At 43.6% G+C, this 15,634-nt stretch overlaps 3 protein-coding genes across 7 annotated transcripts; all 3 read right to left on the bottom strand.

Moving 5' to 3' along the window:
• Positions 1-1,767: 1,767 nt before the first annotated feature.
• Positions 1,768-3,139, bottom strand: LOC116259133 (protein OXIDATIVE STRESS 3 LIKE 1-like). Its single transcript, XM_031636783.2, has 2 exons — positions 2,662-3,139; positions 1,768-2,506 (listed from the first exon to the last, which is right to left on the bottom strand). The coding sequence occupies exons 1-2, from the start codon at positions 3,000-3,002 to the stop codon at positions 2,026-2,028; spliced, it is 822 nt and encodes a 273-aa protein (XP_031492643.1). The 5' UTR covers positions 3,003-3,139; the 3' UTR covers positions 1,768-2,025.
• A 1,937-nt stretch (positions 3,140-5,076) lies between these two features.
• Positions 5,077-10,590, bottom strand: LOC116259135 (40S ribosomal protein S15a-1-like). Of its 5 annotated transcripts, none has more exons than XM_031636784.2 (5): positions 10,376-10,590; positions 9,015-9,157; positions 8,758-8,918; positions 6,721-6,786; positions 5,077-5,249 (listed from the first exon to the last, which is right to left on the bottom strand). In XM_031636784.2, exons 2-5 carry the CDS (start codon positions 9,145-9,147, stop codon positions 5,208-5,210), a joined length of 402 nt encoding a protein of 133 aa, XP_031492644.1. In that variant the 5' UTR covers positions 9,148-9,157; positions 10,376-10,590; the 3' UTR covers positions 5,077-5,207. The 5 variants fall into 5 exon arrangements, with proteins under 5 accessions (XP_031492644.1, XP_031492646.1, XP_031492645.1 ...); XM_031636786.2 differs by lacking the exon at positions 10,376-10,590 and adding an exon at positions 10,223-10,366; XM_031636785.2 differs by lacking the exon at positions 10,376-10,590 and adding an exon at positions 10,180-10,337.
• A 1,884-nt stretch (positions 10,591-12,474) lies between these two features.
• LOC116259144 (endoglucanase 16) lies at positions 12,475-15,311 on the bottom strand. The gene is made up of 8 exons (XM_031636798.2): positions 15,002-15,311; positions 14,585-14,797; positions 14,302-14,502; positions 14,151-14,228; positions 13,826-13,975; positions 13,631-13,739; positions 13,256-13,419; positions 12,475-13,181 (listed from the first exon to the last, which is right to left on the bottom strand). Exons 1-8 carry the CDS (start codon positions 15,215-15,217, stop codon positions 12,861-12,863), a joined length of 1,452 nt encoding a protein of 483 aa, XP_031492658.1. The 5' UTR covers positions 15,218-15,311; the 3' UTR covers positions 12,475-12,860.
• Between the last annotated feature and the right edge of the window lie 323 nt (positions 15,312-15,634).

The following is a 15,634-nucleotide window of genomic DNA, read 5'->3' as shown; positions in this document are numbered from 1 at the left end:
CGAATCCAATATGATTTCTTAATCAAATAGTAATTTTTTTATATCCGATTTTTTTTTATTCGTTTGATCAAATATCTGATTCAAATTGGATATATTGACATCCTTAAATTGCAGTAGTAGTAACAACTGAATGACATTAATAACAATAATAATTATCATAAAAAAAAGAGTGCACCTAGATTCACTTCAAGAAAGCAAAGAGGAGGCAATGGTTCCTAACCCACTCACTAACCCTTGGTTCCTATTCTACCCATTAACCCAACTTGTTCTGATTGTTTGTCTTCGTAGAGTTCATTTTTGTTGCAAAGCACGGTAGAACAGTAGAGGGACAATGGAGATAGTTTCTTTCTTAGCAAACGAGCAGGGTTGCAATAAATTCAAGATTTGAACATTTTAGAAGGGTGGAACCATGTAACGTTTTTTCTTTTCCATTTTCTTGAAATGTAATCTGTTTCTGGAATCGCATTCCATCATCTAGACTTTTCTTTCGAGAAAACCGGCATTTATTCTCGTCTTTATCGAGGAAAGTCACACTTTTTTAGGTCAACATTTTTTGGTGCCTGGCTCCGTTAGAAAGACCTATGGATTTGTTTTACAATGCAGAACCAAAGCCGAAGACATAGTAAAACAAATAGCGAAAGGTCCTGGACCACTAGCACACGCAACTCTTCTTTTCTCTTATCCATCCAAGAAAAGAAATTCTATCACTCTTTTTTTGTTAATCCAATCAAATGAACCAACTGAATGAAGGAGGATCTTTTGAAACATGCATTACACAAAGCATGTGAAGAATGCCAAACTGGGATAGTTTTTTGCGAATAACAAGTAACATTAGGCAACCCTTCCAGTGACCTGATTGTCTCTGTTTATTAGAACAGCTTTTGCTTCCAACTGCCCAGTTATTGCTCAAAGTTAATGAGCATTTCAATGCATTCGCTCTCCATTAGTCGTTTATTTTGAAGAGGAACCCTAGATACTTGATTGGTAGTTGCCCTACTTGCCATTCCATTAATTCAGCTGCATTTCTAAGCTCAATAGAACTATTATGTATCCCGACTATGCTGCTCTTCTTTGTTTACTTTCAGCCCAGAGCATTCCTCAAATTCTTGTATTATGTTTTTTATGCATCTCAATGACTTCCTGTGGTAAGCTGAAAACAGAATAACATGGTCAGCATAAACCAGGGAGTCAATTCCCGATCTATCTTGACCCATTGCCGGAGTCTGGATTTGCTTGTTATGAATAGCATTCCGCAGACTCTTCCTGAACACCTCTGCCCCCGCCCTAGTTGAGTGTGGGCAAGCGGTGGTTGGGAGTTTCATGAAGAAGTCACGAACCGGAGAAAGAGCGGAAGGAGCAGGCGACCGTCCGGGAGACGCTGCAAAGCATATGCCAGAAGTTGCTTCAGTGGTTTCTTCGCCTCAGATGGAATGCAACGCGAGAAGTCCATAACCCATGGATCCGACCATTCCCCTCATTGATTCCTTTCATAAAGCCTGTTGCAGCTGCACGAGCCTTCCCGCATGCCACAAACGACGCTCGACTTCTTCATTTCCCCGGGGGAAAAAAAAAAAAACCCCGAAAAAAGACAAGTTCCCCACCCAGACGAAGGGGTACACGGTAGCTTTTCCATCGGAATTGCTTGGTAGAGCGCTCGAACTTCAAATTCAATCCAACCACAGTGCGCAGCGGGCTCAAAATTCTCCCTTAATACTTGACTCACCTCTATTTAGCCATGGACGATCGAGGAAGAAAGGGAGACTTCGGTAAGCCAACGATTTTTTTTTCAGGGTTCTACCATACGGTTATTGGAGAAGCCCAAAATGCGAAAATCGTGAGCCACGATAACCATCCTGGATACCAGGAATAAGAAGAAGACGACGACGACGACGAAAGTGCAGTGGAAGGGACATATGCCCAAAAATATGTACAAAACACAGGAGAAGATGTCACAGACAGACAGGCAAAGATCGAGATAGAGGGGAGGCACCGCTCTCCCAGCTCCACACCACACCGATCTCGAAGTTAACTAAAGACCTTATCGCGCTTCTCTCCGCGGGACGCCGACGATGCCGCTCCCTGTAAGTCAAACAAAGAGAAGGATCGAGACGCGAATGGCATCTGCGGTGGCGATTCAGTGCTGCCTTTGTTACCATGATTACTCAGAGGCCATAACCTCCCGTTCGGAGGAAAGGGAGGCAGTGGCTGCTGCTCATTGTCTTCTCCCCCATCAGCACAGCTGCTCTCTAACTTGCTCATAGCGTCGAGGGCCAGAGAGCTCCGGCTAAAATTCACGGGCTTCTTCGCGACCCCACTCTTAGATCCCGTCGATGTGTCGCCAAGATGGCGATTCCTCTCCCTAATGTTGCTCCTCAGGATCAGGTTCTTCCTCTTCCGGTTATATGGGTTGTCGGGCTTGGCCAGATCCTTGGCCACCGCTGCCGCGGCCTCAGATAGGCTCGTGAACGATTTGGATTTCCCGGCATAGAACTTCGATATGCCCCTCCTGGAATCGCCTCAGATCGAAGCAGAAGAAAAACCCATGAAACCCTAACCAGATACACGAGAGAGAAAACTGCGGGAAGAAGGGCAGATCCAGAACCAACCCTATGTATGTATTATATGCAGCGAGAGAGAGAGAGAGAGAGAGAGAGACCGTACCTCATGGGCAGGGAATCCCCCAAGGAGTCCATGGTGTCGAGCGGGCCTCTGTAGGAGCTCTGGACCTCGGGTTCGCCAGAGTCATCAGGATCGGAGGAGTCGGAACCGACACCAGAGTCGCTGTTTCGGCCAATAGACGAGTTGCTGCTGGTGGCGGTGCTGCTTCGACTGCTTACGGCGGTGTGGACCTGGGCCTTGGAGGGGTGATCATCTGCGACTGCGAGCATGGAAGAGGTCGCGCCGTCTTCAGTGGGGTCCGGCAGGTAGACGACGGAGATGCAGTTCGTGCCCCTACACAATCCCGATCCTTCCATCCGCGCGTTGTCGAGAGCAAGGAACATCGCTCTCTCTCTCTCTCTCTCCCGCTTGTAAGGGAAGAGAGTGGGAGAGAGGAAAGACGAAAAATGAGGGGGGAGGGTAGGGGCGGGGACGAGCAGAGGAGGGAGAAAGAGACGGTGCCTTGAGACATCACGCAAACAACGACATCATCGAAGACTATCCCATCTTCCTATCATCATCCTTCTTCTTCTTCTTCGGCCTTCCCTCCCTTGTTGTTTTTTGTTTTTTGTTTTTTCTAAAGTTCCGTATGAATATTAATACATAGAAAGAAATAACAACAAATATTTGATTAAACAGAGAGAGCGGGTTGCGTATGCATACGCAAGCAAGCACATCGGTTACAAGTCGAGCCGGCAGATAGCGGGGGGAGGAACTAGGAATAAATAACCCTTTCGTCTCTCGTCCGCACCGAGGCACGCTGTTTGACAACGATGGCCCCTTGATTAATCTTTTGGGTGAGAGAAAATAGAAAAGCAGAGCAGAGGAGAGGAAAAAAAAGTAATGCTGATGGGGGCAGGCCTCTCTTGGGGGGAGAAGGTGGTGGCGGAAGAGAGCGCCATTCTCCTGGTGGCCGGACCCTCCCCCCTTCACGTTGATCATCTCAGACGTTTCTGGCCAGCCTCGCTTATTCTGCCCCCACCAGACCACGTAAAGGTAACAACAGTACAGTGTAATGGAAGAGGAGGAGACACCTAGACAGCACGGGGCCTGTCATTCTCCTCCGTCCTCCCCCACGGCAGAGTTAAAAGGAGATGCTTCCATCAAACACAATGGCATCAGCTGAAACATGTGGTTTGTAGATCTGATGCTTCCGATAGTTTTTAAAATCAGTAATTACCTGAATGTGTGGTGCCACCGTGATTCTGAATGGTTGACATCAGTCTTACTTCCCCTTTGGTGACAATAGCTTTTACATAGGGTGCGCTTCTACACTCAACCAAGGCATGTATTCGGATGCTCGATAAGAAGATCCCCACGGCGTATGTGTATGTACACTCCTCTTTCTTTCCCCTTTTTACAGGGACTTTTAGTTCAGAAATGAAATGGTTTTGCTTTCAAATTGACAGGATGGAAAAGACCGCACCAAGAAAATGACCGGTTCAGTTTTATGAAACATCGGGGAAAACAAATTTCGAGGTGTATACAAGGAATTAATTCTTGTTGATTAGGTTGAAGCTTGGGAGCTGGAGGAGATTCAGTCTAAAACGCACTCGGCAAAAGTTGGAGCCGTCAACAGGATTCAGTTTAAACACACGACAGTGCTACGTGCAGTGACCGTCAAATCTTGGCCCCTAGGGGAGGAAGCATCAACACTCTGGGCATGTATGGATATGAATGTATCTTTACTGCCTCTATATGGACATCCCAAAATAGTTTCTACCACATCCACGTTTCATCTTGCACAGGCAGCACCGGGAACAAATTTTTTACTGGCAACGGCAAGTGTGTTGTAGTTTCTGCAATGCCCTCAAAGTAGTGATCAGTACAGCGGTGGAGTTGGCACTGCAACTCCGTCGATGAGACATCGACCATCCTCCAACTTTTGAGCTGGCCGTGCAACTCCGTCGTCGAACATTGATGCAACGCCATCCTGAAATCTTCCATGTCACTTGCATCTGCATGCAAGCATGCAGAGCATCAACCAACATTCCATGAAACACAGAATCCTTTCCAAACGCAACGACGCTTGCGCTTCTAAACGACTTAATAGGTTCTTTGGAGGTTCTCCATCCAACGTCCATGACGAAAATTCCAACTGAACGATAAACTCACCAAGTCGAACCCATCGGATATAGCTAGAAAATTTCTCTTCAAGCTTTAAAATGGTTGATGGCAAAAATGCCATTCAGGTTCAATGTCCGGAGCCACCACTCCTCGCGCGAAGCCAAAGCTGAGTGTACATCCTATATTCGGGAGACATTTCGAGATCCTCCCCTGTTTCTATGACGCTGCATTTGACAGCATTAGATCTAATAATTGAGTTTATTACAAATAATAATTTTAGATTCACAGTTTTACAATGCGTTGCTGTTGAAAACTTCATTCCGAGAGGAGGAATGCGAGAACAGGTGAGCAGAGAAAACTGGTTAGTACTTTTCTCAGGGCTGCTCCAGAATTTGGCGGAAGATTGACCAGCAATGCGACATGAATAAAGTGGCCCCCTGCTGGTCTGGTAGCAAGATTGAAATGGTGGTTTCAGAAAAGATTCAGGAACAAGGTAAGGCCTTCTTTGGCTCCCCAGAAATAGCCTAAAACATGAAAAGAGCAGCATCGATGAGCATATATAAGATATAGAATGGAAACTCTGCAAGAATCATATCATGGCTTGATAGTGGGCGATCCAACTATAATAAGAAGAATCATGGTTTGGCTAGAACTTGGTATCCCACGGAGTAGCTGGAATTGCATGATAGTAGATCATATCAGCATTCATAGCAATGTGCAGGAAACAAGGCAAGAGAAGGGCTGCTAGAGTGATCAAAAGCACATGCATGAGGAAGACAATGGATGATGGGAAGACAATCCTAGCACAAAAGTTCGTAACCTGATTCTGGACAAACGCACGAGGAAAATTGATTATTATCCAATGCAACAACCAAGGAAGGAGATGCTACACTGACTGCATGCCAGTTTTGTTTCTAAACGTTTACAGTCAAAGACGGGTTGGTTTTGCTCCCAACTTTCGGCACCAGAAGTAGGACAGATTTTATTCAATACTTAAAGCTTCCATTCTCTTTGATGAGATGACACCGTAAAAGGGGTTCAGCTTCCCTGATCATGTAGCTGTTTTTGGGGTCTAAGCCCCAGGGCTCCCTTTTTAATATGCTGTACAAATGCTAATTTTTTGTTAATAAAAATAAAGTCTGAGACCCATCTCCAGAGACAAGGTTTTGACCTTGCCCTTACTCGGTGGACGAAAAAGGCCTCCCTTTGGGATGAAAACACCACTATCAATCTAAGCACGCAACGACCAAAGAGTAGACGTAAATTTTGACCTTCCATTTTTCGAGTGAAACAGCCGTATAAAAGAATAACCTTCCCCAGAATGTTAATAAGACATTGAGAAAGCAAACCATAATTTAAGACACGAGCACAGAAATACTGAGAACAGAATGGAATGACAATATGACATGCATCAAAATCATTGCCATCGAAGAGGAACGGTGAGACGGATAAGAGGAAAATCTATTGATAGCACATGTAAAGTGACACGCATTCATTAAACCTCAAAATTTAGCGAAGCACAACCCAACAAGGACGAATGTGGACACCCAGAAGGGCATCAATGGAACGACCACTTGTCTTTTTCATACAACCTCTTTGGAGAGGTTACACAGAATCCCAGCGATTCCGTAAGGCTTTATTTTTTCTATTTGAACAGGAACCCATGGCTATCAAAAAAATAATGCCCTTTTTATTTGCACTTTAGATGAGAAGAAGAAGGAGGCATCGAGTGGCTGCAGTGATGAAACTTTAACCTTCAATATCAATGTAGCCAATATTGAAGCCAATTCTGTCTCTTCACTTTTTGTATAGAATCAGAAAACATTGATAAAACAGAAATTTGAATTCATAGAAAAATTGGATATCCAAAAAAAAAAAGAGCAAATCTCATCAAGGAATTTTTTTTTAAAAAAAAGATGAATATAATTTCAACGAATCAAACAAATAAGCGCATAAAAAATCCTAGTAAAAAAAGCCCAGGACTTTTCCACCAACATTCTTCCTCCTGGCTTCTTCATGGTCCATGATGCCAGCAGATGTAGTTAAGACAATGTAACCAAACTGCACAAGATCAAACAAATTAAGATTGGCATCAGCGTGAAACTGTCACCTGTAAATACAGTCAAAAACTAAAAGTGTTTTAACCAGATATTTTAGTAAGCATTACTAAAAAGATCAAACAAATTAAGATTGGCATCAGCATGAAACTGTCACCTGTAAATACAGTCAAAAACTAAAAGTGTTTTAACCAGATATTTTAGTAAGCATTACTTTTCTAATAAACAGAGCAACCAGCAGGAGCCACATTTCATGGAATTAATGTGCTACAGTTGATCATACACAAGAACATGATGCTTGTCTGCAATTTTTTAGCATGTGCAAACAACTAAAAATTCAAGTTATTTTAATGAATAAATAGAACCTTAGAGTGAAAAAGTACAAACCAATTTCAAGTTCTTATGTGTCATCTTTGAACAAAAAAGCACTGTGCAATCAGAAGGGCTAGACGACAGTAAACAGGCCAAAAGAAAAAGAACAAGCAGTATAGAAAATACAAGCCAAACAATATTTAGACGGCGACTAAGCAGGCCAAAAGAATAAGAACAAGCAGTATAGAAAAAAAAAAAAAGTCAAATAATATTGAGACAAAATTAAACAAATGAGAAGCAGAATACATATGTGAAGCACAATAACTACATCCAAAAGTCAACACAGAGCATGCATATAAACAGTACTGTGCATGTATGTTATGTGCGTACATACTATATACATATGCATGCTTTATAATAATATATCCAAAAACATTAATACAATAGTAATACTGCATACATATTACATAATATGTTCTCATAATACTAAAAAAACAGCAAACATACATATAACAATAATGATAAACAGTATAAAATCATATTTATGGCAAATCAACAGTAAAAGAGAAAAAAAGAAGATGAGGAAAAGGAGAAGACAGAGAAGAAATAAAGGAAAAAGACAACTGAGGGTAAACTAAAAGCAGAAGGATCAAAAAGCCCCTTTTTATCAGACCTGCTTTTTAATTTGGAGAGTAGAAACCAGGAGACCAGCCTATACACCCACCTATGTGGCAGCAGCTATACAGCCCACCTCGTTGCAAAAGGGGTCACCTAGGACCACATTGTGCCTACGCATGCTTTTACCAAATAAGAAATAACATGGTCTTACGAATTTCAAACTACATCGCTTGTTTGCTGGTGCAGCATTTTTCAAAAAGTAAAGCTTGAGAATAAGTATGGCAAAGGATAGAGATACATATATGATATATATATATATATATATATCCATTGCCACACTTATACTCAAAGAGAGAGAGCAAGAGAGGAAGGAGCTTGATTATAATAACCATGTTTTACAAACATTTGACGTTGTTTCCAGTAGGTCCAATCGTACACATGTGCCTGGGAGTGTCCAACACCATAGGATTGGAAAAAAGGAATCATGAAAATCCAACATGGAAAACAGATTTTGATCATTAAGTCTAAGACCATTACATAAGCTTACGGTATTAAATATGATCCGTATTCCGTACATTGGATGTTTTCAATTTTTCTTAATTGTAAAGTTTTGGACATTTTTTCTCACAACATGGCCCACACTGCCACAACTTCAACTGCTAGAAAAGCCAGATAGCAACCCTAGACATTATATTTTAAGAATATACACGGTAACACGAACATATGCACACAAAAGATCCATATGACATTGAATTTGACAGCTGCCTCAACACCAAAGTATGGTCACTCAGGTGCAGGAGCTCATATGGCAAGTCTGTATGATACAAGTATTTGCCAGCAACAACACAATGGATGTATTCCAACTAGGGAAATCAAGATCCATGATAGCAAGATATTTTTACACATCTTTGCATACAGATGTCTTCTTGAGGAAAATGACAGTAACAAAGAATGATGGGAGTCGAGACTGTGCAGTTCAACTTTGAAGAGTCACATGTATAGCTACATTAACATACGATGATATCTTAAGGATAGACTTCAGTACCTGTCTTGAAGGAAGTAGACGGGCAGTCCATGACTCAATCTCCTTAACTCCAATATCAAATCGAGGGCTAATTACTCCACACTTGTTCATCCTACCGTTCAACTCAACCACAATTTTGTTTGCTCTATGGTCATCAACAACTTCAAATTCTCCAATGTAACCTAGAAAGATAAAATGCACATTAAGCATAAAGTTGACATGTGAATGTTTGAATCACCTAGAAAAACAGGTTGCAAACTCAGCATATAGTTGCTCACCATGTTTCTGCATCACCAAAAGAAACTTGATGATAACTTTCGATGAGGGACGAATCAAGACCTGTCGTTTTCCTCTTTTTTCAGCATTGTACATGCTCTTTAGAGCGTCATTCAGTACACTGATCCTGACCATCTTCACAAAGCTGAAAATATGCCAATCTCCATCATGAGTTTCCAATATGGACATCTAGCTACTTGAAGAAAAACAGAATTCCCTGGTTTGAAATGAAGAGATAAGCTAATCCATAGCAAAGAAACGGTTAGAGCTCAGCATACAGAAGAAAAAAGGGTAAAAGCCATCCATGACGATTGCAACAAATTCATCCCATCAACTAGCAAAGGTATGACTTGGTTGAGAGTAGTAAGACCAAAAGCTTGAGTAGTAGCTTGAACACTTATCAGAACGTTGATCCACAAACCTATATGCCTCACCTTTTACAAAGAGGGAGACAACTGGCCAAATTTCAGGTACACGATACCGTGCAATTTCAGCCATCAAGGAGCAACCTTATTAGTAACCAGTAAAGACTCAAACCAAGAACAAGTTATATAGAACAAGTCATAAAGAATTTTCTAGGACAATTTTCTTAAAGAGAAGAGAATATCAGGTTCCTACTTGATTCAAACAAGAAGAAGGTCAGAGTTCACGTTCAGTCGAACCCAAGATTCAGGCCCAGGCCCCCGAAGCAATACATTATACAAGCCCTCCGCGTGTATGAGCCCCTATCGTGAATGGGTATATTCAGGGTGCCGAAATGTTCTTCTCGTACGTCTCTTAAAAAGAGAACTCAATTTCCAGGACGCTACTGGTGCCAGGCTGCCAGCAGATTTTCTTCGCTATACATTTTGTTCTGAATTTCCATTGCTCGTCGCTCATTGAGTAAAGTCGAACAGATTAGGTCGAACAGATTAGAACCCTAGATACATAATTTACCACTTTAAACAAGCAACAAAATAAAGTCAGAACGGCCTTCTAGCCCAATCAGAAATAGATCTGCTTCACTACCAAGGTTCATCAAATAGCTAAACGCGTGGACAAAGAGCGTCGGAGTCATCAGAAACAAAAATTCCCAGATGAAGGACTCGGAGAAACTGCCCGCCTTATTCTTGTTTGTGCCGCATCTAGAGAACTAAGATCGCAAACAAAAAGGAAGGAGATACGAACCTCTAGGCGATACAAGCAACTAGAGATGTTGGGATTACCGTACCAAATGCAAAGGCGGGAGAGGCAATGGTCATGTCAAGAAGCAATCTACATTTATAAAAGGAAAAAGGAAAACAGACACCGAAACTAAAGGCGTTCCATGGATGATAACCAGATCATGAGAGGGCGAGAAAGAGAGACTAAGGAGAAGGTCAACCTTTATGAAGAAGCACTTCGGTGTCGCTTGGGCGTGAAGAGGGAAAGGAGGAGGTGGCTGCTGATGCACGGACAACAAAACTCAGAGGGAGGGAGACTCCGTCTCTCTCTCTTTCCCCCCACACACACGCACACGTGATTCGAAATATTCGGAAATAAAAGAGAGGGAAGAGATCACTAGGGTTGCCGATTTTCCAGTTGAAAGGCTTGTGTCCCTCTTTTTTCTCACGAAAGTTGAGAGTGGTGCCTCCAACAGTTGTAGACACTAGGACCACGTGGACCAGGAAACGAATCGGAACAATTCTAAGGTGAGACCGCCTCCAAATCCTTGTCTCTTCTTCCTCCCAAGCAATTTTTTTTTATTGTAATTTGGAAATCAGTCGACGACAAAATTGGATTAACGTGACATGCAGCAGATACGAGTATGCGGTCCAGATTCAATCCACGCTATGCATTATGATACATCCCAACATATTCTATGGTAGACTTTATTTCAGATGGAAAAAAAAGAAACTATTAACCAAGAAGATTTGATTGTGCGACACAAACATAGAAGCACCTAGAGTTTTCAAATTTCTTTACATATCACTTTCTAAGTCCTTTCACACACTTGGAGCAACTATGATGCAAGATAAAGTCGTTGATTATCCATGAAGCAAAATAGCATCGATGAACAATGTCAAAAATAAGACAAGACAAGCAAATCTTGGATTTTTCTTTTTCTTTTATATATATGTATATGAAAAGCCAACAAAAAAAGACCAATTAACTCGAGGGGTCCGCGGCTGGTTGAACAGGAGGCGCACATTGAGTGCATCTCTTATTTGAATCCTTTGGGATGAAGGGTGTTGTTCAATGGTTTTGATTTAGGGACGTAGGGTTGTTGGTTGCGCCCCCATCAACATCTCTCTCTCTCACATGTATATATATAATATGCTGGACAAATACAATCAAACTTTAAAGAAAATGGACAGCCGATTCCAGGCAGTTAATTGAATCGATGTGCTGCTTCTTACATTGTAGTTTGGCAACAGCAACACACTGTTAGTTGACGTAGCAAAAAGAAAAGGAAAAATCATAGAACATTTGTATAAATCCTCGTAATTTTTTTTAGTCAAGTTCATAAAGACAGTAACAATGTGTTGGAGAAACAGCCCCTTAAATTACTAGTGTCACGAATCGGTTGCCTATATATGATTTTGATATCGTGAATATAAAGGAAAGGCACTGTTACGATTCACATTCCCTTCGAAAGTTGTCATTGTTTGTTAACTTAAACCCACGTACGTCTGTGTGCAGAACATGTATGTTAGTTATCCTGGAGCGCGAAGAGGTGATGGAGCCACCCCACCGGGAAAAGATAAATATGAAAAGGGTAGAATTATTATCTAATCGTTTCAGTTCGTGCAGCCTCAGAAGGAGTATGAGCCAATTAACGTAACAAGGATAGGTAAGCTCTTCAACTACCAATTGTCAATGAATTATCCTAAGTTATATATACGGAATATTTTTTTTTGGGTTGGGCCTCAAGTCGGAATTGGTCTTCTACGATTGGACTGGAAAATGACTCATAACCGATAGAAATGCCCTAACTCAATGAATATTTACAATGCGTCGTACGTACTGCAATGTTTCTACAATCAAAATTAAGCACGAGCCACATTAACCTTTTTGAAAAACAATCGTGCCCCACTACACATAACATTTTTAAGCCATCAGTCCGGATGACATAATTAGTCTGCATGGGCATCGTATTTGATCACCACAGATATACGAGAAAATTATATAAATATAAAGTTATTCGTGGGCTAAATAAATATAAACATCATGCGAATAACATTAATGAAGGCTTCCCCCTGCAAAATAATTTAGGGGAGGGAAATTACAAATCCGTCAAATGTTTTATTTATGCGCAAAGCTACGGAGACATGGGTGGCATTCATTTTACTTGGATTGGATGTTGGTGAAAGTAAGTTTGACGCCTGACATCGGTCTCGCAGATGGCATCTTATAACTCCCTTAATAATTGGATGCGCATGCAGTCACCGTTTGAAGAAGGAAGTAATTGAGACAATTAAGCACGGAACAGGGAAATGCTAATGTGTTTCAAAACGCGAACAATTATAACAAGAAGGAAGGAAGAAGAATCATGTGTAGCATTTTTCGTCACAGAAGAAGAAGCTAGACGCACTTTCTACTAAATTCCGTATCGCCTCTTCACTTAATTAACCACCCCCGGTGCGCGTGGGCGAGTTTCTGTAGTTGTTGACTCTCTAATGTAGAGATGATACATATAGAACAAAACAAGCATCCCGCCAGCTAGCTGATGCAAACTCTTGCTTTCGATGGTCAAACAAGGAACGGTTCCATCACTCGCGGGTGTCCGAGAGAAGGGACGAACATGCTTCCTCTATGATATATATATATATAAGAAGAAAGGGATAGAATTAAGTGGGCTGGCAATTGGCGTGGGATGAGAGTATGGATCAGGGTGCGGCCAGCTTGGCGAGGACGCCGACGGCGAGGGAGTTGATGTAGGTGGTGGGCTCCAGCTTGGTGGAGTCCCACCTCAGGTCCTCAAAGTTGTCGTAGCGGTCGGGGCCTCCCACGATGGCGCCGGTGAGCTCGTGGAAGTTGGGTCCCTCCCTCTTGAACCACATGGTGAAGCTGAGGGCGCAGGTCACCAGGCTGTCTGGGCTCATCTCCGGCACCGACGCCCCCCGATGGTGCGCTTGCTGAGGCGATTTCTCTCCGAAACCTACCATGTAGGACATGCCCTTCGGGTTGTTTCCCAGCAGATAGTCGATCTACACAAATTGCCAGATGAGCGACGCAATTGCAGCCAATATCCCAACCAAACACGAGACGTCACCCAACCTACCTGCCCTTTGGCGAAGGCCATAAGGTCGGAGGGTTGGAAGGAGCGGCCACCGCAGTCGACGGATTGCCCGTATTTGGTCAAGATGTCGCTGTAAACGCTGAGCAGGTAAGCCGTGCTCGTGACGTATTGTGTGTTGGCCCCGTCCCGGATGTGAATTAAGCCGCCTGAAATGGAATACGGCCATTGTCAGATCGGGCAGGCACCGCATGCAATGAGCAAACACATATGCATCTTCACGTTCACGTCATTGGCATGCATGCAATATCTATATTAATATATCCCAAGCTAACTGCATCAAGGGTGCTGGACGCCGTCCTGTTTGCGTCGGCAACTTAGGCCACCCTCCATGCATGAATGTGTGTGTCAGGAGAGAACCTGGGGAGAGAGAGATCTTGCTGTAGGGGCTGTCCGGAAGGACCGAGCATACGAAGTTGTCGGCCTGTGACTTGTAGGTCTCCAGGCTTTTCTCACCTGCGAAATACAACTGACCCAAGGCATGAAGTCAGTCTCTTCACGTAATTTCGCTTGCTCGAGTGTGCGTGGGAGAGAAGGAGAGAGAAAGAGACTCACGCTGGACAGGAGAACCTGGACTCCCGCGTACTTGAGGTCCCAGCTGAACTCATCCACGCTTGCAGTTATGCCTTGATCTTGAATGTATTTTAGATAGACCTCCCTCTTGGTGGCCATGTACAGCCATGAAGCCGCCCATAACAGCTCATCCTGCAGTTACACACAGCTTAGCCCGCATGGTGTTCCTCGCAAGTTCCAACTGCAGGCGTGTGTGATTGGGAACATCTAATCTCGAGGTGGCTATGTTCTAAATTCCTACATATGTACAACGGGAAACGAGCTAATGATCATTGGTACATAAGAACGAGCCGGTTGATTTACTCACATTGTATCCTGAAAACGAGCAGTAGAACGGACATTCGCCATCATAACTCCCCTTGTGCTCCACTGCGAACTTAAACAGCTGCACAAATTAAGGGATGAATATCTCTGTTCCAAGAACGTACAGCCGAAGGAGAAGGGGAAAGCTGTCTGACCAATTTGGCTTTGTTGAGAAGACGGCGAGAGTAGGGATGATCAGCCTTTCTGAAGACTATGGACGATGCGGCGAAAGCTGCCGCGGTCTCCGCTGCGATTTCTGTTCCAGGTGTGTTATGATCGATATTGTACAGCGTCCGTGGGGTGTTCATGTTCTCTGGTCTTGTCCAGCACTGGTGGTCCGCCACGGGGTCACCCACCTGTTCCAGTACATCCAACTAACATTCTCAATATGGTTACTTTAATCAGAGGGGGAGAGGTCCCGCGGTTCATTGTGATCACCTGCACCCACAGGAGATCGCGTCGAGAGCAGGCCTTGAGGAAATAATCGGTTCCCCAACGGATGGCTGACCGGACGTTTTCCAGCTCCCCCGCCTGCTGAAGCTGTGCTCCGTAGGCAAGGGCTCCCCACGCGAGGGTGGTCACAGTGAACGCCATAGGAAGTCCGTACTTCACGTTATCTCCTGCGTCGTAGTATCCGCCAACAAGGTCCACCTGCACAGCCAGCCAACCAACCAGAGCTCATGGGCATTGACGACGTTCCATCAATCATTTCTTTCTCGTTATTATTTTTGTTTTCTTCCTGGTTTTTTTCTTTTGAAACTTCCAAACCTCTCTTCAATAATTTGCCAAACTTGCTTAAATGTTTTTCAAATGTAGAGAAACCACAAAAAAAAAAAGAAGAAAAGACAGCGTTACATTAGAATGGTTGCCATCCTGGAGGCCAGAAGGCCCCCTCCAAGGGATTCTGTTATCGGGAGGAAGCCTTCCCGATCTCTGTGCCTCGAGGAAGAGGATAGATTTAGAGAGTGCGTCCTTGTAATTGAAATCGGCCTGAACTGATGTCAACCACGAATCAGAAACAACAAGCCATGCAAGGGCTAGCGCGGTTAGCAGCCGAACGGCGAACGTCATGGCCGAAAACCTCAAGAAGAACTCAGCAGAGGGAGGAGAGGCAAAGATTATTTAGCAGATACATACGTATAAATATGCAGAAGCCACCAAAAAGGTGGCGAGGGGAGTTGCGGTTATGGGGGTTTTCCTTTATTTGGGAGGAGTGGGAATGGAGGGGAATTGTTGGCCGAGGCGCTAGCTATTAATGATTGGGGTGGAAACTGGGGGCGGGAATTGAGGACAAGCGCAGGGAGCCAGCTCCATCGCCCGCCATCCGTTCATTTGCTGTGCGGCCATGCCTCTCCGACTTCCAAGGCGAAGAGGAGGGGAATGGCGGTGGTGGTGGTGGTGGTGGTGAAGGAGATCGAAGATGGCGGGCTTCTCGGGTATAAGATCTTTCTTAGGGCCCAAGAAGGGTGGTCCGTACCTTTTGCTCAC

This window comes from Nymphaea colorata, chromosome 8 (genome assembly GCF_008831285.2).
Source record: "Nymphaea colorata isolate Beijing-Zhang1983 chromosome 8, ASM883128v2, whole genome shotgun sequence".
NCBI lineage: Eukaryota > Viridiplantae > Streptophyta > Magnoliopsida > Nymphaeales > Nymphaeaceae > Nymphaea > Nymphaea colorata.
This window is presented reverse-complemented; position numbering and strand designations above follow the sequence as displayed.

Coding starts and splice junctions, on each gene's coding strand:
- LOC116259135 (XM_050079203.1), bottom strand. CDS start 9,201: ATGTCCATATTGGAAACTCATGATGGAGATTGGCATATTTTCAGCTTT. Junction 8,919..9,014: donor TTTGGTGATGCAGAAACATG/GTGAGCAACTAT, acceptor TTATCTTTCTAG/GTTACATTGGAGAATTTGAA. Junction 5,250..6,720: donor AAGAAGCCAGGAGGAAGAAT/GTTGGTGGAAAA, acceptor TTCATGTTTTAG/GCTATTTCTGGGGAGCCAAA.
- LOC116259144 (XM_031636798.2), bottom strand. CDS start 15,217: ATGACGTTCGCCGTTCGGCTGCTAACCGCGCTAGCCCTTGCATGGCTT. Junction 14,798..15,001: donor AGGATGGCAACCATTCTAAT/GTAACGCTGTCT, acceptor CTGGCTGTGCAG/GTGGACCTTGTTGGCGGATA. Junction 13,740..13,825: donor TCCAGGTTCTCCTGTCCAGC/GTGAGTCTCTTT, acceptor GCCTTGGGTCAG/TTGTATTTCGCAGGTGAGAA.
- LOC116259133 (XM_031636783.2), bottom strand. CDS start 3,002: ATGTTCCTTGCTCTCGACAACGCGCGGATGGAAGGATCGGGATTGTGT. Junction 2,507..2,661: donor GGGGATTCCCTGCCCATGAG/GTACGGTCTCTC, acceptor AGGCGATTCCAG/GAGGGGCATATCGAAGTTCT.